The sequence below is a fragment of the Heteronotia binoei genome, chromosome 11 (assembly GCF_032191835.1).
Source record: "Heteronotia binoei isolate CCM8104 ecotype False Entrance Well chromosome 11, APGP_CSIRO_Hbin_v1, whole genome shotgun sequence".
NCBI classification, from domain to species: domain Eukaryota; kingdom Metazoa; phylum Chordata; class Lepidosauria; order Squamata; family Gekkonidae; genus Heteronotia; species Heteronotia binoei.
The window spans coordinates 17,359,389-17,382,964 of record NC_083233.1 but is presented as its reverse complement, the minus strand read 5'-3'; the positions used below and the strand labels follow the sequence as shown (position 1 = coordinate 17,382,964).

Genomic DNA, 23,576 nt, shown 5'->3' with positions numbered 1-23,576 from the left:
ATTTGCAACCAAAATAATGTTCCACAAAGAAACACGTCTTTCCCACCATTTATTGTAAAACCAATTGGAAAAGGCATAACGGTAGACGAAGCACAGCCTCCCACAGTGCAGAGGGAGCCTCAGTTCTCTGAACCGCTGGTGTCTCCCCTCTCTTCCCCGACCTCCGTTAAGCCACTTTCGTCGATGTTTTCCAGAGAGGAAGAATGCTGGAGAGTCAGTTCTGACAGTACCATAGTTGGAAGCTGGCATTGCTCCGGGTGCAGCCAAGGTTTCAAGTTTGCATTGTGCCCCTGCTTCCAGGAGGGATATTTCAAGCATGCCTTGTACATCTTCTTCAACATCTGGCCATAAAGAGACAGAAGGTTAAAAAAAAACATGCTGAACTTGGGACTGATCTGCACTGCAGAGACCACAAGGACAGAAGAATGTTCGCTTGGAAGTGTTTCCCTGTGGCCCTTGGACAAGGAGGCTTTTGAACCTGAGCCACGCAATGGAAGGGCTGCAGCTTAAGACATGTTTTGCATGCAGAATGATCCTGGCTGGACTCCCAGCACCTCACGAGGGAGAAGAAGACTGCAGATTTATACCCCGCCCTTCTCTCTGAATCAGAGAGGCTTACAATCACCTATATCTTCTTCCCCCACAACAGACACCCTGTGAGGTGGGTGGGGCTGAGAGGGCTCTCCCAGCAGCTGCCCTTTCAAGGACAACTCCTGTGCTAGCTATGGCTGATGCAAGACCGTTCCAGCAGGTGCAAGTGGAGGAGTGGGAAATCAAACCTGGTTCTCTCAGGTAAGAGGCCGCACACTTAACCATTACACCAACTGGCTCTCCAGGTGGAAGAACTGAATGGGAGACTCTGGAGACCTGCTACTAGCCAGAGACGATACCGGCCTGCATGTACCAAAGCTCTGACTTGGCATAAGGCTGTTTCATTTGATCAAATGTGAAGCCATTTAGCGCAATCCCAGTTCAAAGGTCAGGGCTATCCAGCCTCTAATGGATTTGAGATGACCACAGGGAAATACTTGTTCATTCAACATGTCATTCAATTCTAAGATTCACTGCTACTGGACATAGTGATGGCCACGAGCAGAGATGGCTTTAGAAGGGCATGAGATAGACCAGGAGCGTCAAACCTGTGGCTGGGGGGCTGAATCAGGCCCCCAGATGGCTCTTATCAGGCCCACGAGCAACTCACTGTTGTCTTTCTCCTTCCTCTCTTGCTTTCTTCTGCATCCCAACTTGCTTTGCCAGGCTTGCTTAATTGCACAGGAGCTACTGAACACTTCCTCCCTTGGGGAGGAAGTGGGGGAAGGAGAGCTAGCTTTGCCAGGCTCTCTCAATTGCACAGCAGAGCTAGAGTCAAGCCTCTCTTCCTTCTGTTGGCTGAGGCTCAACAAGCCAGTGAGGTGGATTAGGCTGAGTGTGTGTGCTTGTGTCCTTTATAAAGTTTACCTCTCCCATACTTGGCGTTACATTTTATGATGCATACGGCCCGGCCCAATAAGGTCTCATTTATGTCAGATCCGGCCCTCATAACAAATGAGTTCGACACCCCTGAGATAGACTCATGGTGGTGAGGGCCCATTGATGGTCAGAAGCTATAAACCCCTAAAACTCAGTGTTTGGAGGCAGCATCAGGAGAAGCACTTGGCCTCTGGGCCTTGTTTTTGTTGGTCCTCCAAGACAACCGGTGGACCACTGTGTGAAACAGGATGCTGGACTAGCTAGCTCATCTTATGTTCTCGCGTTATTTAAAGCAGTGAGGGCCAGCCACTCAGGAGACATTGTTTCCAAAGCTAAACACGGATCCTATACTGTGGGTGGACCCCTAACTTGGGCCAAAGAAAAACGTCCCCCCACAACAATCCATTCCCCTCGCATCCAAATGGCAATAGATGATGACCTGATGCCACCGTTAAAATAGTTCCCCAGAGCAACCTTGGTTCCCCCCAGTTCAACCTAGTGGCCTTTTCCACCTGGAGAAAGACTGGCTTAATATATCTTTTCAATCTCTTTTCCAAACAAGAATTCCTTTCTAAAGCTCAAATGGAACAGAAATCTTCTCTTTGCTTACCACGGTTTGAGTATTTTCAAATTCGTCATCTTGTTACAAGTCCTCAGTTTCGGGAAGCTTGTGCTCGCCCATTAACGGGTTTTGAATTTTTGTTGCGATTGTTTGAATTTTTGTTGTCTCATCCTAACTTCTCCAAAAAAAGCCTTATTTCTAAACTATACCAAATCTTGTTACTCTCTCTTCATAAAGGTCTACCTTCCTACAGTGCCAAACGGCATAACAACTGTAAACTGCTCTTATCTCCGGAGCAGTGGGAACAGATTTAGTCATCAGAAGCGCTCTGTACCAGATCTTTAAATATTTTCCAGCAGAACTTTAAGTTAATGGCAAAGTGGTATCATAACCTTCTCCGCTTTGCACATATTAATAATTAATTTTTTCTGCTCTGCTGGAGAGGTTGTGGACAAGTCATTTCATACTTGCACTGTTGGTGGGAATGCCCTTATGTTATTTTATTTTGGGGGCATATTATGCACTTTATTAATGATATTATCCAAACTATTCCTCTACATCCTGGTGTTATTTTACTTAATAATTGGTCCAACATTAAGCTGTCTCAAGCTAAATTATCTCTGGTAATTGTGCTCTTAACTGCTGGCAAAGTCAGTATTAGCTCATTCATGGAAAGACACCAAAGCTTTGACAACTGAATCTTGGCTATCCAAGGTTTTGGACCATAGAATTATGGACAAAATTTCAGCAGGTTTAAATCGAGTCAATCCGTATCAAGCTCAACTGAATTTTATAGCTAAGTGGTCCCCTATTCTTGCGAAATAGTGATCCCTTTTACACGGATTCGCTTGCAAAATGCTCCATGTATCGTGAAATCTTATTAAGCAGTACACACCTTGTCATCTGTAAATGGGTAACTGTTTTTGCCTTCGTGTGTTTTATCACTGCCTACATTGTATACTTTCTTCTTTGTCTGTTAATGATTGAATAAATTTTTAAAATAATAACAAAAAAGTTCCGCCAGAGAGCAGGCTCACCTTTGGTGCGAGGTACTGCGAAGACTTATTTACAACCCACTTGGGCAGCGATCCTAGGTTAGAAATGAGAGACGAGAAAGAGCTTCATTGACCTGCACTTAACAATCACAATGTCCTCGCTGCCAGGGGGATGTTAAAGAGATCTGAGCATCCTTTGGTGGTTCTTTTTCTTTGGTTCTCACAAACACAAGGGCAAATTCCTGATTCTTTGACACGTGTTCAGTTTGCTGGCCGTGCACCCAAGTTGAATGCCATTTGGCAAGAAGTTGTGTTCTACCAGCAAACTCGGAAGGAATAGCACACGTGAAACCTGTCAAAGAGCATTCGGATAGTCTACAAGCAGTAAAGGAATGGACCCTTTAAACTGGGGTGGGTGGGGCTGAGAGGGCTGTCACAGCAGCTGCCCTTTCAAGGACAACTCCTGCCAGAGCTATGGCTGACCCAAGGCCATTCCAGCAGGTGCAGGAGTGGGGAATCAAACCTGGTTCTCCCAGATAATAGTCCACACACTTAACCACTGCACTAGATTCTAATGTAATCTTTTTTGTATTGACTGAATGAGGCCCCTGAGCAACTAGCTGTCATCTTAAGAAGTTATTTTTCTCTTCAACAGAAGTCACTGACAAAATTTTAATCCGTAATACAAGTCCTGCATCATTTGCAAAACTGAAATGAAGATCCTTTGAGGCCAAAGCAATGCATTTTGCGGGAAAACTCTCATGCCTAATTTTCAACCAGCTTCCCAGAGTACTGAGAAAAGGATCTAAATACACTGACAAGGATTTTCAGATTTATCTTTTATATGTACGTTCAGTTAGTTACCTTTATTGGCATTAAAAGAGAGAGAGAAAAGAGAGAGAGAAAGAAAATAGATGTACACACATATGCATACAAATAGGTAAAACATGCCAACTTGAGTCAAGACAGAAGAACATTCTAAAAGAGTCTAAAATCTACAAAAATAAGTCAAAAGTCAATCTGTCTGATACAAATTGAAATTACGATGCACTACTGTATGTGTAAGAAAAGCAGCCTGCAAAAACTTTGCCGCAGCATCAGTTGTGCTCCCATCTTTGTTGTTTAATAGATACAGCAGTTTATATGAATCCGAAAGCTCTGAGATACTATCAAGAATTAATGATAAAAAAGCTGCACTAAATATTAACATAATAATTGCATTCTAATAATACATGAGACATGGTTTCAATGGACCCACTTGCACAAGGGCATAGTCTGTCAGCAAAAGGTGTACTGTTAAATCTCCCAGTTAAAAGCGCTGAGGGGAGGGCATTGAGCCTTACAAGAGAAAAGGTTCTGCGTAATGCTGGAGTCTGAAGTTGGTAAAAGTAGCTAGCAGGAAGGCCCACAATGGGCAAAATCCCATGGCTAAGAGGGGAGCATATCTTACTAGCTGGACTGCAAATCAGTCAGTCCTAAGGGAAATCAACCCAGACTTTTCCCTGGAAGGTCAGATGCTGAAGCTCAAATGCTTTGGCCACCAAATGAGAAGGGAGCACTCACTGCAGAAGACCCTGATGCTGGGAAAGACAGAAGGCAAAAGAAGAAGGAGATGGCAAAAAAGGAGATGGCTGGACAGCGTTACTGATGTAACCAACACAAATTTGAGCAAACTTCGGAGGATGGTGGAAGACAGGAGGGCCTGGTGTGACTTTGTCCATGGGGTCACAGAGAGTTGGACTCAACTGTGCAACTGAACAACAAAACAGTTCAGTACCTCAAATAATCTGTCCCTTATTGTTGCCAACAGTACTCTCTTTTATATTTCAACAGCTTTTTTACAATTGCTGATAATTAGGCGATCAGACATGGGTTGTACCTGTCCTTCTTCGTGAGGGTTATTTTCACAATTTAAAGAAGCCCACAGGATCTACCTGACTTACCTTTTGGGTCCACCTGGGCCAGGTAAGTCAAACTGCAGCTGCTGTTCCCAGTTGGCTGCACCAAGTACCCAGCCCAGGGCGAAACAGCTCGCACCAGGTCCTTGCGTGGAGGGTATTTCTGTGGAGGGTAGGCCAGACAATCAACTGTCAGATTCCATTCTGATTGAAGGCAGCACATGATGGGCAGCTTATCAGGCCACTGAAATGGCTACCCAGACATGGACCCTATGGTGAGCCTCCATCTCCAGTATCAATGGGGTCACACAAATAGCCTTGGCAGCCAGTCCCACCCACTCACCCAGGGAGGTGATTGCATTTTGCTATGGGTTGCTTTCCCCATTGAAAAGTCTGGGAATTGCAAAATCCTCTACGAATTCCTAAGGCTCCCACCCACTCACTCCATTTCCTGCTGCCTCTCTCATCCACCCACCGGGTGCTTGACAGAGAAGTGGACGATCACATACGACTTATCCAGGACATACCAGGACCTCAGCGTCACCACATCTCTGTTCTTCAAGGGCTTTGGGCACTTCCCTAGCAGAGAAGGAAAGAAAAAAATGACTCAGAATCATGCTAAGAGATCAGAGTTAACACAAACGGGATTGTATTTGGGGGCCAATGATTTTGGCGACCAAGTTGGAGGCTCTTGTGATTCTAGAGGGACAGTTTTTGATGCCCAGTGTTCTATCAGATTAAGAAGATATTGAATTTATATTCCACCCTCCACTCCGAAGAGTCTCAGAGCTGCTCACAATCTCCTTTACCTTCCTCCCCCACAACAGACACCCTGTGAGGTGGGTGGGGCTGGAGAGGGCTCTCACAGCAGCTGCCCTTTCAAGGACAACCTCTGCCAGAGCTACGGCTGATCCAAGGCCATGCTAGCAGGTGCAAGTGGAGGAGTGGGGAATCAAACCCGGTTCTCCCAGATAAGAGTCCACACACTTAACCACTACACCAGAGTGGCTCTCCACCTTAAAGTTGCTTTCCACCTACATCTGTATGGCTTCTCGTGATCCCAAAAACTCAACAACTCAGGGTGCAGGAAGCCAAAAGAGCAATCCTAATACATGTTTAGTCAGGCGTAAGCCCTACTTAATTCAGTAGGATTCCCCCCACCACAAGCAGATCAACCAACCATCCATACATCCATCCAACTAACCACAGATATTGGCCATTTTTAAATTCTGCTTTCAAAGTAATAGCTGGTTACAGTTCCTCCCCTCCCTCAAATAAGTTGTGCAAAGTACATCCTTTCCAAAAACCCAAGGGACCCCTCCCCCCGATCTACAATTTAACTGGTCAGGTAAACATCTCATTTATGTTAAATATTTCTGTGCTATTTTCCTACCATATTCCGGGTGATCTAACAAAGCAGGCATGAACTCAAAAGATACAATTACAATCCCAATTCATGAAACACCTACGGAATACAGTAAACCAGTTTTCACAAAACTGCGAGGCGGCCAGAAAAGTCACCTGAAGGAAGAGCAAAAGGGGAGTTTTCTCAACGGGTGCGATCATACAAGGAATTTGGCACTGCAGTATCCTGGCTTTGAAAATGTCAGTGGTCTGTGAAATGCATCGCAGCATTTGCACAGCCTCCGCTCTGCTGCCAGGAGAGGCAAAGGCTGCTTACGCACATGAGAACTGGACTGCTCATGCAGGTGTGTGTGTGTGTGTGGGGGGGTGCAGCACACACCCTGGCTATTCAGACAGCTGGGAAACGCACCTTACATATGCTTTAGAGCAGACATGTCAAACTCATTTGTTATGAGGGCCGGATCTGACAAAAATGAGACCTTGTTGGGCCAGGCCATATGTGTTCCTATTGAAGAAGAAGAATTGCAGATTTATACCCCGCCCTTCTCTCTGAATCAGAGACTCCTTTATAATCTCCTTTATCTTCTCCCCCCACAACAGGCACCCTATTAGGTGGGTGGGGCTGAGAGGGCTCTCACAGCAGCTGCCCTTTCAAGGACAACCTCTGCAATAGCTATGGCTAATGCAAGGCCATTCCAGCAGGTGCAAGTGGAGGAGTGGGGAATCAAACCCGGTTCTCCCAGATAAGAGTCCACACACCTAACCACTACACCAAACTGGCTCTCAGATTAGGTAGCAGAGATAGAAACTTTATAAAGGATACAGACAAACACAATTAAATAGATATATTTTTTTAAACTTAAAACATACTTAAAATGTTAGCACTGGTTGGTCTTAAAGGTGCTTTCTTTGTATTTCTCCCATGGGATCCAGGGAACTGGGCAAAGGAAGCTCTGGCTCTCTCTTGCCTTCCCCAGGGGACTGGGGGGAGGGAGAAGCCTCAGCCAATAGAAGGAAGAAAAACTTGGCTCAGTAGCTCTGCTGTGCAATTGAGAGCACCTTGAAAAAACAAAGCTCTGCCTCCCCCTTCCTTTCCAAGGATGGAGCCTCAGTCAATGGAGAAAATAGAGGTAATGCTCAGTAGCTCCTGAGCAACCCTTGCAAAGCAAAATGTTATGCAAGATAGAGGGAGAAGGAAGCAGATGACAGCCAGTTGCTGGGGGGCCTGATAGGAGCCCTCATGTTTGAAACCCCTGCTTTAGAGTACAGGGCAGGATATAAATCCAATATCATCCTGGGATCCCTAGTCCAGCACTGCATCCGCTACACTATGTTGGTTCTCTGGGGTGGGGTGGGGGAGATAATTTGTAGCTCAGTCTCCATCTAGCCATGCCTGCTCTTCCTTCCCTACACCAGGATCCTCCTGGGCCGTCTCCACTTACATGAGTAGTAGCCCACGTCGGCATTGTCGGTGATGCGGGCGATGTCGTGTGTTTCAATGACGTTGGGGTCCCACTTCCTGCGGTAGTCTGCATCGTGTAGAACGTCATATACTGTCGCGGCCGTCACGCCCGGCATTTCCACACGGCACTGCGGAGGAAAGAGCAATGCTAGAATGGACAAGACTCCGCCTACCAATGGCATCCTGACCCAACGGGCAAACGCCCTCAGATGGAGTGGCTGAATCGGGCTTAAGAGCCAGAAGATGCTCCTGAAAGGCGGGGAGGAAGTATGAGCTCTACGCACAGAACCACTCAAAGAGGGCTGGATTCTCTCTCTCCTCTGCATCCGGAATGTTCTGCCACAAAACCTACCGAGAGGGCTGCTCCCATTCCCCAGCCTGCCATGGCAAAAACTGGAGGACCAAGGGGTCCCCACTAGAAGAAGGACAAAGACCCCAGTTCACACTAGAAAAGCCAGGGGAAGAGTGCAGCACCTGAGTGTTGCCTGAAGACCTCTTGCTTTCATAACTGATCTCCAGATGACAGCCATCAGTTTCACAGGAGAAAATGGCTGCTTTAGAAAGCAGACTCTATGACATTATACCTTGCCGAGGTCCCTCCACTCCCCAAGTCCTGCCCTCTTCAGACTCCACCCCCCAGTGGGATTTTGCTTCTGTTTGCTCCTGTAATTGTCCATATATGGGTAGGGTGGAGAACGTACAAATGGCAGCCAGAACATTGTGAGCTTGAGCTGCGGCAGAGCTACAGTCCAGGGGATGCAAGCAAAAATACTTGCCTTCGTTTCTCTCCTTTCCCTGCAGTGCTGCCTGGCATCTGGACATGCAAGCAAAAGCTGTTACACCTCTATGCCCTCTTTGTGCTTGTCGCTGGGTAGACTAACCAAGTACTCCTCTCTCAAGGAAAGGGAAGGGCAGGGGAGAATCCTCATTGACTTAAACAACAAAGCCGTAGAGAGACACATTTCACAAGCACACTGGAGTCTTTGCTTATGCAGAATCGGGAAAGAACTCCCAAGCCAATGATACTTCCCTGACATCCTTAATCATTCCTGTTGTTGCAGGTACAGCCACACTCTCCAGCTTTCCATAAGCTATTTTCACACATGGTGGCTTTGCTCCACTTTGGAGACCAAACTGAAATGAGTGGGGGGGGGGGGGGTTGGAGCATCCATGCAAAGTTGCTCCCCTGATCCAACTGCTTTGCTGCAATCTTTTCCAGTCCTGGTTTTGGGGTGATCTTTTTGGAAATACTGCATTCGAAGCAGGTTTGCATGCTGTGCAGAAGAAAAGTTGTGCATTTCTGCTCAGTCACCACCTCACCCTACTTTTTAAAAAGCTGCAACTGACACACTGTCATAATGTTATAAGGATCTTTCTACTAGTGTTTCTGAATGCCCAGCTTTTATTTAAAAGAAAAAGCAGGTATCCAGCTCAGTAGTTTCTAACTTTTTTTTTAAGTATGAGAACTCATTTTTTGCTTACACAATTTTATTTATTAGCAATATATTGTTATAGAAATCTATTAAAAATGTAAAATAATACAAAATAAAAACAATACATCACTCCCCCCCCTTCACCTCCCTCCCTTTTTCTTGACCCCCGCCCGTGTTTTAAAATTAAAAAAAAAGAAACAAGGAAACTTAACAAATCAAGAATCTCACTTTTAAAACCTTATTTCTATATGGAAGAAACAAAAACATAAAATAAGAAAAGTTAATTCTGTAAGTTCACCTTCATTTTTCAGTAAAAAAAAAAAAATCCCCTTTATACATTCTAGTCCATTATTCCACCTCCTTCAGCTTTTATCAAAAATCACTGTCCCCTTACTTTCCAGTGTTTTTCAACATAGTTTTGAAATTTCTCCCATTCCTTCCTAAACTTTTCCAAATCATAGTCTTTTAAGATTCTTGTAAGTTTATCCATTTCACTCCATGACAAAACTTTTAAAATCCAGTCCCATTTTTCTGGTATTTTATCTTGCTTCCATACCTGCGCATACAATGTCCTTGCAGCTGAAAGCAGGTACCACGCCATCATTCTATCTTGTTTTGGAAAAGTTTCCATTTGTAATCCCAACAAAAGAGAGTCTGGAGACCTCTTAATGTCATCACCTAAAATTCTTGACATTTTTTTCTGAATCATTTGTCAAAATTGTTTTGCTTTTTCACAAGTCCACCACATATGGTAGAAAGATCCTTCATGTTTTTTACATTTCCAGCATCTGTCTGACACCCGATTATTCATTTCTGCCAATTTCTTAGGTGTCATGTATTCGTTTTTAACAGCAAAAACTTTGAGAGAACTTGTGGCTGACCCAAGGTCACCTCAGCAAGTCCACGTGGAGGAGTGGGGAATCAAACCTCGTTCTCCCAGGTAAGAGACTGCGCACATAAGCACTACACCAAACTGCACAGTATAGCTCATGAACTTCGTCTGTAGCAGCAGAAAAGAGACCAATTTCGCACTAGACCTTTAATCCTGGTTTAGCCCTATCCCCAAGCTGACATTCTACACTAAAATCATATAATCATAGAGTTATCTGATTCTCGTGTACAATGACAGTTTGGGGCCAGGGCTAAACCAGGATTAAAGGCCTAGTGCAAAATTGGTCCAAATGTTCAGTAGCACCTTCAAGACTAACAAAATTTATGGCAGGAGATGCACTTTTGTTCTAAAGAAGTGAGCAGTGACTCATGAGAGCTCCATACCCTGCATCAAATTTGTTAGTCATTAAGAAGTACTGGATTAAGAGCCCCATGGCAGAGTGGTAAAGCTGCAGTACCGCAGTCCAAGCTCTCTGCTCACGACCTGAGTTTGATCCCGGCAGAAACTGGGTTCAGGTAGCCGGCTCAAGGTTGACTCAGCCTTCCATCCTTCCGAGGCTGGTAAAATGAGTACCTAGCTTGCTGGCGGGAAAGTGTAGATGACTTGGGAAGGCAATGGCAAACCACCCCGTAAAAAGTCTGCCGTGAAAACATCGTGATGCGACATCACCCCAGAGTCGGAAACGACCGGTGCTTGCACAGGGGACTACTTTTTACCTTTTAAGGAACACTGGACGCTAGCTCTTTTCTGCTGCTTCAGTATAGCTGTCAGGGGTATTCTGGGAACCCCTTTGGGCTTTTGGGAAGATTATTTCTCAAGGAGAAGAGGAACAGAAAACAAGATTACTGGAAAGACAGCTGGGCTGGCCCCAGGAACCTTCCTGTAATATGCAACGGCAGGGGTATTTCTTGTGTGTCCAAAGGCCAATGTCGGCCACCAGTGACTTCAACTACTTAAATAACTATTATTTAAAATCAGGCAGGGAGCTGTGTTGGCCTGCAGCTACAGAACAAAGTTTGAGTCCAATGAAGTTTAATTCTGGCCGTAAGCTTTTGTATGCACGCACAAACCGATACCCAGAAATTAAACTTCATTGTTCTTAAAGGTGCCAATGGACTCTAACTTTGAACTATTTCAGTGAATAAATTTTAACTACTGGTTAGCTACATTTTAGTAGAAGTTATTAAGTTTTATATAACTGTGTTGACAATGTTATTATCAGCTACATAAATATTTTCTCCTTCCTTGCAAGGTTAATTTTTTTTTTTTAAAAAAAGGCAAAACAAAACAGTTTACGAGATTTTAGACACAGACTTGACTCCACTGACCTGTGCAAACTATTCTGTGCAAGATAAAGTTGAAAGGGAAAAATGCACTCTGAAAGTTGCAAAACTTTCTTTCCTGGACAGCTGAGGACAATGTGGCCTTGCAATGAGGAACCTCCAAGCGGGACTTTCCAGTCTAGGCCTCTATTTGCCGTCTCTCAGGACTAAGCTGAACTTCTAGAACATTTCAAGAAACGGTCACCCAACATTCTTTTAGAGGACATGTCCTCTTTTTTTGGTGTCTCGTCGTCTTTGGGGCTCTTTAAAAAAAAAAACTGCTGAAAATGTCCTCTTCTTAGATTAGATGATTAGGAATATTCCTAATTAGTAAGAATTATCATGCCTTAAATCGTCGGGGTATTTCAAATGAGATTTGTCATAGGGATCACTTGTTGGAAGTAGCACGTCAGGAAATATGTTCTTTTCTTTTGCTTTTCATAGTATAATACCCATATTCCAAGAGCAGCTAGTTCTCCCAAGAAATGCTATGTACTGAGCAGGCTCCTAATTTGCTATAGGCCTTTTGGGGGGGGGGGGGGGCGGCAGAGGGGATTTCTCACACACTTTGCATGGCTCTCAACCAATTTGGTCACTATGGCTATATACATGGAAGTTTTAGTTTGACAAATAATGGGTTCTCCCTCATGAATAAGAGTCACTCTTACTGTACTTGAACTTCAGCAGTAAATGAAAGTAGTTTAACCATGCAGTTACATCAGCTGGCTTCCCATTCATTTTCAGGCTCAACTCAGAATGCTGCTTCTTATCTATAAGGCCCTAAATGGCTAGGGGACTTGGAGGTAACTGAAAGACCACCTCCTGCCACACTGTCCAGCCTACTAGTGAAGATCCTCTCCTCAAGACCTGGGCCGATTTCCCATTCACCTTACACTGCTCTCACGTTCCTCTTCTCAGCGGGACTTCCTTCCTATTTCACACTATCTGCCCCAGGGCTGCAGTTAGCTTCGGCTTTTTCGCACGGCAAACAGAAACTGATTTTTACAGGTTTCTGTTTGCTGCGCAAAAAAGCCAACACTAGCTATAGCCCCAGGGCAGATAGTGTGAAATTGGAAAGAAGCCCCACTGAGAAGAGGAATGTGAGAACCGGGTAAGATGAGTGGGACAATCGGTCCTGCTCTCTGTGCCCCCACCTGCAAAGGGGAGGTAGGCAGCAACCAGAGACAGAGCTTTTTTGGTGTTGGCACCTCACCTTTGGAATGCCCTTACCCCTTGAGAAATGACTGGTGCTTGGACAGGGGACTACCTTCTTTAAACATTCTTTAGGTGCTAGGCCAAAGCATTTCTCTTCACCCTGTTAGCAAAGGGATTCCATCTGTTTTATGTTCTCCACCTAGCTTGACAAAGAGGTAATTAACATAATTTGCAATTGCTTGTCTTTGTTACCTTTACACCTTGGCTTGGTTTTGTTGTTTGCTGTTTTCATTGATTCTGTTTTAGTTCTTTTTATGAGGATGATTTGTTTCAATTGTTCTTTGCTTAGGCCTGTTTTATTGTTTTACTTGGAAGCTGCGTTGGCTGGCCTGGAGAAGCAATACGGATCTTCTAAATAAGCAAACAGTAGCTTTTGTTAAACACTGCTTTTTGTTAAAGTAGTTGCAGTTACAAATTAGCGACATCATGCCAGTTAATTAGGATGCAACTAACTAGGATACTGACTGCCTGTCATTGCTGAGGTCCCGCAATGGGCAGCAGTGAGGCCCAAGAACCCATCTGGAGGAGAGGTTAGAGCAGGGGTGTCAAACTCATTTGCTAGGAGGGCTGGAGCTGACACAAATGGGACTGGGCCATGTGTGTCATAAAATGTGGAATGGATTTTCCATTAAGGTCTCTGGATCCTATCTATCTGGGCACAGAGACCTTAATGGAAAAATCCATTCCACATTTTCCTTGCAGCTTTGCTTCCTGCTCCTGCCTGCAAAGACAAGGCAGAAAAGGCAGGGAACTGAAAGAGCAGGGAACTTTGTCAGCCTTGGAGCTTCAAAGGGTGAGGACAGGAGGTGAAGGAGGAAGGAGAAAAAGCCCTGGTTGGGCTGGCTCTGGCCCACGGGCAGGACATTTGACACACCTAGATTAGTGTGCTCTCCCTGGGCTGAAGCCCTCTCTCTGCTATGAAGCTTATTGGTTGACTTTAGGCCAGTCACTCTCAACACTGCAAGGTTGTTGAGAGGATAAATGGGGGGGGGGGGGTCACATCACATGCACCACTCTGATCTCCTTGGTGGTAGGGTGGGATACAACCCAAGCAAACCAACAAGCACCCTGGCCTGAAGAGAGCCCTGCAAAAGATGAGAAAGTGCTCTAGAATCTTGTGTCATGTGCAGGGGCTTTATAATTCCTGGGATCCTACGTGAAAATTAAAAAAAATCATTCCTCTAAAGCAGCGGTTCCCAACCACCGGGCCCCCAGCCGAGCTGCCCCCCCCTGCAGTATCTCACAGCCTCCCCCCCGTGCCGCCTCCTTCCCTCCCGTGTCACCTCCTCCTCCGTGTTTATTAAGCTGGGGAAAGCGCCTTCCTGGCTCTTTAAAAGCTCACCTCCCTCCCCCGTGGCAGCAGCGGCGAGTGACCGCTGAACAAGCCGCTCTGCCTTTGCCTCTGGAGCCAAAGGCAGCACCGCTTGTTTAGCAGATTGCTCACCGCTGCCGCCGCGGGGGGGGGGGGAGGGGGGGGAAGAGGTGAGCTTTTAAAGAGCCAGGAAGATGCTTCCCCTGGCTTAACATGATAAACACAGAGGGAGGAGGAGGCAACGCAGGAGGAGGAGGGGGTGGTGAGGCCAAATTCAGTCTCCCCCCCTGCGTTTCCCCCACCCTGCCGGTCCCTGGTGCCAAAAAGGTTGGGGACCACTGCTCTAAAGTACTACCTACTTCTCAGCCTGGACATATATCACTGTCCCTTTAATTAACACAAACATTTTGTTCACGTGGGTAGCCATGTTGGTCTGGGTACAAGCTTTCACGTGCGTGCACACTTCTTCAGATACACTGAAACAGAAGCCACCAACCATTACAGATAGGTAGAGGGTGGAGAGAGTGTTGCCAGGATGGGCTAATTGGAGTCAAGATGCATAAGTAACTGAGCAATAAATATAGCTACAATTGGATGAAAGAAACTAAAATCAATGTTAAACCCTACAGAATAAATGGATTCATCTGGTGTCAAGAATCACAAAACACAAAACTTGTAGGAGCCAGGACATTCAACAGGTGACCTCAAAGCAGCTGTTTTATTGCAAAGGAATTTCAGGAACAGACTAGAACAGAAGACTGCTGAGTTACAAAGTTATTACAACACTCAGGGCGATGGAACACCCAGGGCTTAACAGAGATATCAGTTTCTTATCTCACCACACATGCTAATGTCATTCAGTTCTCATACCTTTTTGTAAACTCTTTTATTATGCTGTACGCTAATTTGCTGCTAATCAGAGGTCTTACCAATTGCCTCCATCAGGTCTTAGCTATATTTATTACAGTTACTTATGCATCTTGACTCTAATTAGTCCTTTCTGGCAACACCCTCCTCACCCTCTACCTACCTATAATGGTTGATGACTTCTGTTTCTCTTACAAAGTGTCCATGCACACAAAAACGTACACCCAGAATAAAACTTTGTTGGTATTAAAGGTGCCACTGGACTCGAACATCTCGTAGAAATGTGCTCTATCTTCTAGTATGGACGTTTCTCTCAGCTTTGTTGATGGAATCCACTGTGTCCAATTTCCCCCATAAAACAAGTACGGCTCCATAACGTCCCTGAATGAGTCGGGAAGGCTTGGTGCCTAGTAAATCATTGATCTGGTTAGCCAGCTTCCTGGTTGACTAGAACAAGGATGACTCAGACCATGCTGAAACTGGGAGAAACTTTCCTGTATTCTCCTTTGGCTTGACTAACATTAGAAACTGGAGCCCCCATGTCAAGGACATTTCCACAGTGGTGAAACCCTGTGGAGATTGGAAACGACTGGACCATAATGTCCTGCATGCGGACACCTCGTGCTCCACTGTTTTGTTGGCAAATTCTGCTGCTGGCTTCCCTATTGTGCCCTTTTGCATACAAGAAGACAAACCCATTAAGCCAAGAGTGAGGTGAGCAAAGACACACTCAGAGATAACTGCAGCAGAAAGGATTTCTGGATCAGCCCTCCTATATGCCACACATCTTGAGTGAAAAGATGCTGAGAAATGAGTACAGTTTCAGCACTCAGGTTTTGGGGGAGGGGGGGGGGGAAGCTTTGGAACCAAGCATTCAGCTCTCTGCCTTCTGTCCTTTTCAGGAGAACAGTTGGGAAGATGGACTGTACAGCTCCCTTGCATGGGGAAAAAGCCAATATTTTTCTATCACCCAACCACCCTCACAGAAACTGCCAGAAAGACCATCTACATCAGGAGTGACCAAACTTGCTTAATGGAAGAGCCACATAGAATAAACATCAGATGATTGAGAGCCGCAAGACATGAACATCAGATGTTTGAGAGCCACAAGACGGAAGGAAAGAGGGAAGGGAGGATAGAAAGATAGATAGATAGATGATAGATAGACAGATGATAGATAGATGATAGCTAGATAGATAGATGGATGGGGAAGGGAGAGAGGGGTGGAAAGAAAGCAACCTTAACTTTAAATGCTGGCTGGCTTGGAGAAATGATTTAAAGAGAGAAATGCCTTCTCCAAGCCAGCCAATGGAGCAGTGAGGGCTTCAAGAGCCACACAATGCATGTGAAAGAGCCAAATGTGGCTCCTGAGCCAGCTCGGTCACCCCAGATCTACTCTGCCTGGAGAAGTCTGTGGATGACTGACCTCTTCACGACATTGCTACCCTGCCTTTCTCTCAAGTGGGGACCCAGAGTGGCTTGCATTGCTCTCTTTGCCTGTATTGTATCCTCACAACAGCCCTATGAGGTAGATTAGCCTGAGACTGGCCCAATGTTGCCCAACAAGCTTTCAGGGCAAACAGGATCTGAGCCAGGGTCTTCTGGATCCTAGTTCAATGCTGTAACCAAGATATCACAGTTGGTGGGAGCAACAAAATGAAATAACAACAATCCCCAAGACCAGTCGCCTGCGCTGTCCATCTCAATTCAGTTGTATCTGTTGCAATACGCAGAGAACTCTAGGGAGGGGTCGCAGAAGCAAAAGACCCCACTGGACAAGAGCATGCTGATGCCTGTGGCTTCAACGGGAGGGGCACATCCAGCCCTAAAAACAGCCCTTTGCTGGCAAGCAAATGGGATGGATACACTATGCCACTCCTCTTGAACAATGTGTGAATATTTGGGCGGTATCTTTGCACCAAGCCCTGACCTGGGTGGCCCAGGCTAATCTGATCTTGCTAGATCACGGGAGCTACGGAGACCACCAAGGCAGTCCTGGGTTGCTCCGCAGAGGCAGGAAATGGCAAATATCTCGTGTTGAAAACCCTAGGGTCATCATGAGTCGGCTGCCACCTGACAACACGTCCCACAACCCACCACCACTGTGTTGGCACCTGTCTCTTCAGATCTTTACTGGAGGCCCTGTTCCGCCTCCCCCTTTTGTGGAAGAGTCAGAGAGCGGACAGGAGCAGAGACTGGAAAGCTGTGACACCCCAGATTTGGAAGGCCCTCCGTTCTGGAAATTCATCTGGAATGGGGCATGCTGTCTGCCTGGCACTGGGCAAGGACTTCTTACATTTTGTCACCCGTTGAGGAGAGATTGATTCAATCCCTGGACCTCACTGTGCGAAATGGCAAAAGCGCCCCAGTAGCGTGGTCTTCTTTGGGATTTAGTTCTGCTTCTTTTTATTGCCGGCAACTTAACTATTGGTTTTAATATTTCATTCCTGCTGAAATGTTATATTTTTACAGCTGTGTTTTATTCTGTTTCTATATCGACTAGTATTTTGGTACGATAATCTTCAATAGATTGGGCTCTTCCGTTCCAGGAAACTCATTCGCTGATCGAGGGGCGTGATAAGCAAGATGCTGCAAATAAACCATCATTTGAAAACATAATTCATGTAGCCAGTCCGTGGGGGTTGCCCCATGATCCTGTGCTGTACGGGGATCAGCCTTTTGCCTCCCTCCACCGCGAGCCAAGTGAGGGTCACGCTCAGTGAGACCCTCTAAACCAGATCAACCAAGCAATCCTGTTTCGAGTGACACCCCTGAGCAGAGATTAAAGCTTTCACCCGAGTGGAAATAGAGAAGAAAAACACACTCTGCAGTCACTCTAACTACTATGATGCATGTGGAAATTAAAGAGAATAGATTTAATGAGATGGTAAGCACAGTGCCTGCCCTAGAAACCTCCAAGGCATAATTTCAGCCAGAAGAACGAGGTGACCAAGCTGCATCAAGTGATCTCATATGCAGAGAGGCTGCAATGCACATTCAAGTCTGGTAGGAGCTCTGTGCACTTTCCTGTCCCGGACAGCCACGTTAACAGGATCCAAAGCCTTTAAGAGCAGAAATTTGAGAGAGGCCAGACGCCGGCGGGGCCTCCTGAAGGTTCAGTTCTGGTCACCGTGTCTCAAAAAGGACATTGCAGAGCTGGAAAAAGGGCAGAGGAGGGCAACCAAGAGAATTAGAGATGAAAAGAGACGACTCTAATGGGGGACATGAGAGAGAAGTTGACAAGAATTTTTCTCCCTCTCCCAAAATACTAGAACGCAAGGAAATGCTGCTTTACCCAGAGAGAGATTAAAATGTGGCAAGTGCTGCCAGAGGATGGCTCAGGAATAAACAGCTTTAAAGCAGATTAGGTAGATTCATGGAGAAGAGGTCTACCAGTGGGTACTAGCCATGGTGGCTGAGGGGAACCTGCACATTCAGAGGCAATTTGCAATTTCAATTTATTACGGTCAATTGACCAGCAATAACAATATACAAAAAATCTCAGTCACAGACCACAATTTCTGACTATGTAAAAGCATTCTCATATTCAAATTCTACCAACGTTAAACCTTAAAAATGGCATTATTAACCATCTCTACTTTGTTAAAAACTTCCACTTATTTATGGCTTAAAAAGCAATATTTTGCTACTGCCTGAATTACAGACTTCTTAGTATCTTCCAACAAGTATTTCAGTAGCATGACATCTGCAAATTTCCGATAATTATCCAGAGGTTTAAATTTCGAGAGTAATGGAAGTATTAACTGATGTCTCTCTCTGGAATTAAGCTCACAATGTAAAAGAATGTGTGTGACAGTTTCAACTTTCTTTTCTGAGCATATACAGCTTCTTTGGTGGATGGGCCAGCGAAGAAACCTGCTTTGCCATACATTAGAAGGGAGAGCATCAAAATGCGCCCTGGGAAAGGCCCATCTATTCTTTTCATACATGATCTTAGATAAACATGGGGCTGCAGCAAATCCAGACCAAGATTTTAACTTGCTATACATGCTGGGTAAGAGTGCTTCATCAGTTTGAGCCTCAATGTCAAGCATCGGTGTACCAAAGATTTAGCTTTACATAAACCTATTTCCAAAAGATTAGCTGGGCATAATCCAATTGACCTCAGTTTGTCCATTATTCTAATAGGCCAATCAGGATAAGCGGTAGATGCTAAAAACAAAGGGATCAATCCTCTACCCTTCCGTAAACATATGGTCTTATGTCTAAATTCAGAGGCAATAAGCCTCTGTATCCCAGAGCCAGAAGGCAACATCAGGGGAAGACCTTGGCCTCTATTGCCCTGTTGTTGGCCATCCAGAAGACCTGGCTGGCCACTGTGTGAGACAGGATGCTGGACTAAAGGGACTTTGGATCTGATTCAGCAGGGCTCTTCTGATGTGTTTTGCTGCCCCATGCAAGGTACAAACATCAGTGTCTTCCCCGTTATGCCACAGGCTGGGGCCCAGATAAGACCTTGCAGCAGCAGCAGCAGCATCGATGCCTGGCTGGGGAAAGGGGGCATGGGCCCAGGAGTCCTCTCTTGCGCTGCTGATGCTGTGGGGTGAGAAGGGTCCTACTCTGCTGCCCCAAACCATTGACACAATGTCTGGGCTGCAGAACCAGCCATGGAGCCAAGCTAGGGTTGCCAGCTTGGGAAAGTCCTAGAGATTGTGGGGGGGGCGGGGGGGGGGTACGGGGAGAACAGGGTATAATGCTATAGAGCCCAACTTCAAAACCAGCCATTTTCTCCAGGGGAACTGATCTCTGTTGGCTGGAGAGCCAGTTTGGTTTAGTGGTTAAGTGTACAGTCTCTTATCTGGGAGAACCAGGTTTGATTCCCCACTCTTCCACATGCAGCTGCTGGAATGGCCTTGGGTCAGCCAGAGCTCTCGTAGGAGTTGTCCTTGAAAGGGCAGCTACTGTAAGAGCCCTCTTAGCCCCACCCACCTCACAGGGTGTCTGTTGTGGGGGAGGAAGATAAAGGAGATTGTGAGCTGCTCTAAGACTCCGAGTGGAGGACAGGATATAAATCCAATATCATCTTCTTGTGATTCCAAGAGATCTCCAGCCACCACGTGGAGGATCACAGCAACCCTAAATCCAGCCCACATGTTGACCCCTCTCTGCCCCAGATAGCAAGAAATTCTGCTAAGTCTAAATCTCAGACGGAATCCAAAGACACCGTTCTTGGGCTATTAAGAGAATGTCAGTTTCTGCAGTTTTAATCTCCGAAGGAATGCTCCAGCCAAAACTGAGTATTGAAGTCATTTTGACATCTGTGGGATGACTCAAGCACATGTTCAAGTCTCTCCTAGTATGATCAAGAAGAACTTTTAAGTGTTAGTCTTTCTGGGACCTGGTTCTATGCTCAATAGTATGCTTCTGTTGTCTTTCTCCTCTGTAAACACTGCAACTCGATTGAAGCTCCTGGAAAGGGATGGGCCAGAAATTAAATTAATTTTCTCATTATTTTTCATCCTGTTTCTCTTTTGCTCGCACACAATTAGCAGCGAGTGTGAAAATCCTCTCGAACTTCAGATTTCTCTGTCTCGAGTTGGTGTTGAATTAATTCTTGTTTAATTCTAAGAAGGAAGTGTAGAACTTACATGAACTGGAACGTTCCTTCTAATTTTTTAACCATCCTCATGTTTAACAACATCCACAGGTGCCACAAACCCCACCCAGGGTTGGTAACACACCATTAAACAGTATGTCTTCCACCCTCTTATCTACGGTTGCCAACTCCAGGATGGGAAATTCCTGGATATTTAGGGGATGAAGCCTGAGGAGAGGCTTTAGTTTCTTCTAAACTCTGACTATCCAAGAGCCCAGAGTTGCCAGTTTCTCCAGGGGAACTGATTCCCACAGTCTGAAGATTAGTTGTAATTTCAGTTGTAACTCCAGGTGCTACCTGGAGATTGGTAACTCTCAGGACTATTCCTTCAGGGTGGCTGTTTCTAGTCTCCCTCCTCATCCGAACCCTTCAATTTTTGTAGAAAACAGCCGGGGGGGGGGAGGGTTGGGGGGGAAGCAGGGCTGAGCTTAGTTTCTTCGACGTGGGAGAATTCATTTCGCTAATAATTTAACTTAGGTTTAGTTTTTTGCGTTATTATCTATGTGTGAAATTTAAGTTGCGTCGTATTTTGAAGCTTTATGATTTTATGCAAGCTATTTGCATTTTCAATTAAAAAAAATTGAGATTAAAAAAAGAGAAGGAAATCTGGAGTATCCCCCCCGACCCGGCAGAGGAACGTCAAACCGGCCACCTGCCCGCCCGCCCCCCACCCCCAAGTGGTACAGTCCCTCCCAAGCGGGACCACTCCACCATATGGAAGTTTCCACGGCACGGGCGGGGGAGAACAAAACTCCGCCGCCCCCAGTTCCCGGGGAGGAACGTCAAACCCGCTCCCCCCAAAGTGGTACAGTCCCAGCCAAACTGGACCGTATGGAAGTTTCCACGGCACGGGCGAGGGGGGGGGAGGAGGACAAAACCCCGCGCCTCTCCCCGGCCGCTTCTCTCACCTTGACGCAGTGCACGGCGCAGGTTCCCGGCGGCGGCAGCTGCCCCCAGACGCCGACGCCCTCCCGGCTGTAGCGGCACTGCCAGCCCTGCTCCGCCTCACACTGCGCCCGGAAAGCCCGGAAGGCGGCCTCGTCGGGCAGCTGCACCGGCTCCATGGGCCTCGACGACGAAGAAGAGGAACCCGACGAGACGGCGCCAAGTGGGAAGGCAAAGCCCGGCCCGTCCGCCACCGGCGCAGCGCTGTGCGTAGGAGCCGACCCCTGCTGCGCCTCCGCCAGCGCGCTCTGCCCTCCGGAATCCGCCGCCGGCAGGTGCCTCAGGCGCGCCCTCCCCCACGGGAGAGAGGACAGCGCCCATTGGACAGCCCGCCCGGCAAGGCACCCGCGGCACCACGTGGCCCAGGTTTGAAAAGCCGCGAGGAGGCGGCGCCAAAGTTCCACAGCCAACAGTCCGCGCGGAGGCGCCACGTGGGCCGCAGCAGCAGCCGCAGGGAGGGTAGGCGGCAGAGCAGGGCGCTCCCGGGCCGCTGGGGAACCCCAATTTTTGCACGGTCACCAGCCTTTAGGACGGACTATGAAGAGGGGTTAAAACGCTTGGGGCTCTTTAGCTTGGAGAAACGTCGACTGAGGGGGTGACATGATAGAGGTTTACAAGATTATGCATGGGATGGAGAAAGTAGAGGAAGAAGTCCTTTTCTCACAATAGGAGAACTTGTGGACGTTCGATGAAATTGCTGAGCAGTCGGGTTAGAACGGATAGAGGGTTAGAAGGGATAGAGGTTTACAAGATTATGCATGCGATTAGAAATGATAGAGGTTTACAAGCTTATGCATGGGATAGAGTAGGTAAAAGAGGCCCATGGCGCAGAGTGGTAAAGCTGCAGTACTGCAGTCTGAGCTCCCCGCTCATGACAGTTCAACCCCACCAGATGCTGGGTTCAGGTAGCCGGCTCCAAGTTGACTCAGCCTCCCATCCTTCCAAAGTCGGTAAAATGAGGACCCAGCTTGCTGGGGGGAAAGTGTAGAGAACTGGGGAAGGCAATGGCAAACCACCCCATAAAAAGTCTGCCGTGAAAACGTGAAAGCAACGTCACTCCAGAGTCGGAAATGACTGGTGCTAACCTTTACCTTAGAGAAGGTAGAGAAAGAAGTCCTTTTCTCCCTTTCTCACAATACCGGAACGCGTGGACATTCAATGAAATCGCTGAGCATTTGGGTTAGAATGGATAAAAGGAAGTACTTCTTCACCCGAAGGGTGATTAACACACATGGAATTCACTGCCACAGGAGGTGACGGCTGCAAGCATTGACAGCTTCAAGAGGTGATTGGATAAGCATATGGGGTAGAGGACCATTAGTGGCTATTAGCCACAACGTATTGTTGGAACTCTCTCTGGGGGAGGGGTTAAAGAAAGAGAACAAGAAAATGTAGAGGTTCCAGAGCTCTGCTCCTGTGAGCTCCTGTTCAAAATGAGGCCTGGACCAGGACATACCCCAGAGAGTTACAGCTCATCTCTAAGCAACAGAGCTCGTGTCCCCAGGGCCTGATTAACAATTAGGCCAAGGAGCCACTGGCCTGTGGGCCCCCATGCCTTTAGGGGCCCCGGGCTGGCTCCCCCCATTCCCCCTGTTTGCAGCCCTCCTAGCTTGCACACGCAGCCAGCAACTGAGCTGCTCTTTGCCTGACTTGCCTGGTGTGACTACTGCTGGCTTCGTTGCCAAGTTTGCCTCTCTTGGCCTCTCCCCCTACAGCTTTGTCAAAGGGGCTTTTGAAAAGGTGCTTGCAGGCTGGAGCGGGGGCCACAGGTGGTGGTAGGAGCGCTAGGGTTGCCAAGTCCAATTCAAGAAATATCTGGGGACTTCGGGGGTGGAGCCAGGATACATTGGAGTGGAGCCAGGAACAAGGGTGTGACAAGCATAATTGAACTCCAAGGGAGTTCTGGCCATCACATTTAAAGGGACAGCACATTTTTTAAAATGCCCTCCTTCCATAGGAAATAATGAAGGATAGGGGTGCCTTCTTTTGGGGCTCATAAAATTGGACCCCCTGGTCCAATCACTTCAAAACTTGGGGGGTATTTTGGGGAGAGGCACTAGATGCTATACTGAAAATTTGGTGCTTCTACCTCAAAAAACAGTCCAGTGGCACCTTTAAGACCAACAAAGTTTAATTCGCAGCTTTTGTGTGCATCCACACTTCTTCAGATACCCACACGTAGAGGGGATCACACCCTGCCCATTCACGTATTCAGCTATTC

The 23,576-nt window shown here is 46.7% G+C and overlaps 1 protein-coding gene across 1 annotated transcript; it reads right to left on the bottom strand.

Moving 5' to 3' along the window:
- Positions 1 to 36: 36 nt before the first annotated feature.
- Positions 37 to 21,661, bottom strand: LOC132579755 (START domain-containing protein 10-like). The gene is made up of 6 exons (XM_060250390.1): positions 21,319 to 21,661; positions 7,733 to 7,880; positions 5,401 to 5,504; positions 4,971 to 5,088; positions 3,070 to 3,122; positions 37 to 341 (listed from the first exon to the last, which is right to left on the bottom strand). Exons 1-6 carry the CDS (start codon positions 21,472 to 21,474, stop codon positions 120 to 122), a joined length of 801 nt encoding a protein of 266 aa, XP_060106373.1. The 5' UTR covers positions 21,475 to 21,661; the 3' UTR covers positions 37 to 119.
- Between the last annotated feature and the right edge of the window lie 1,915 nt (positions 21,662 to 23,576).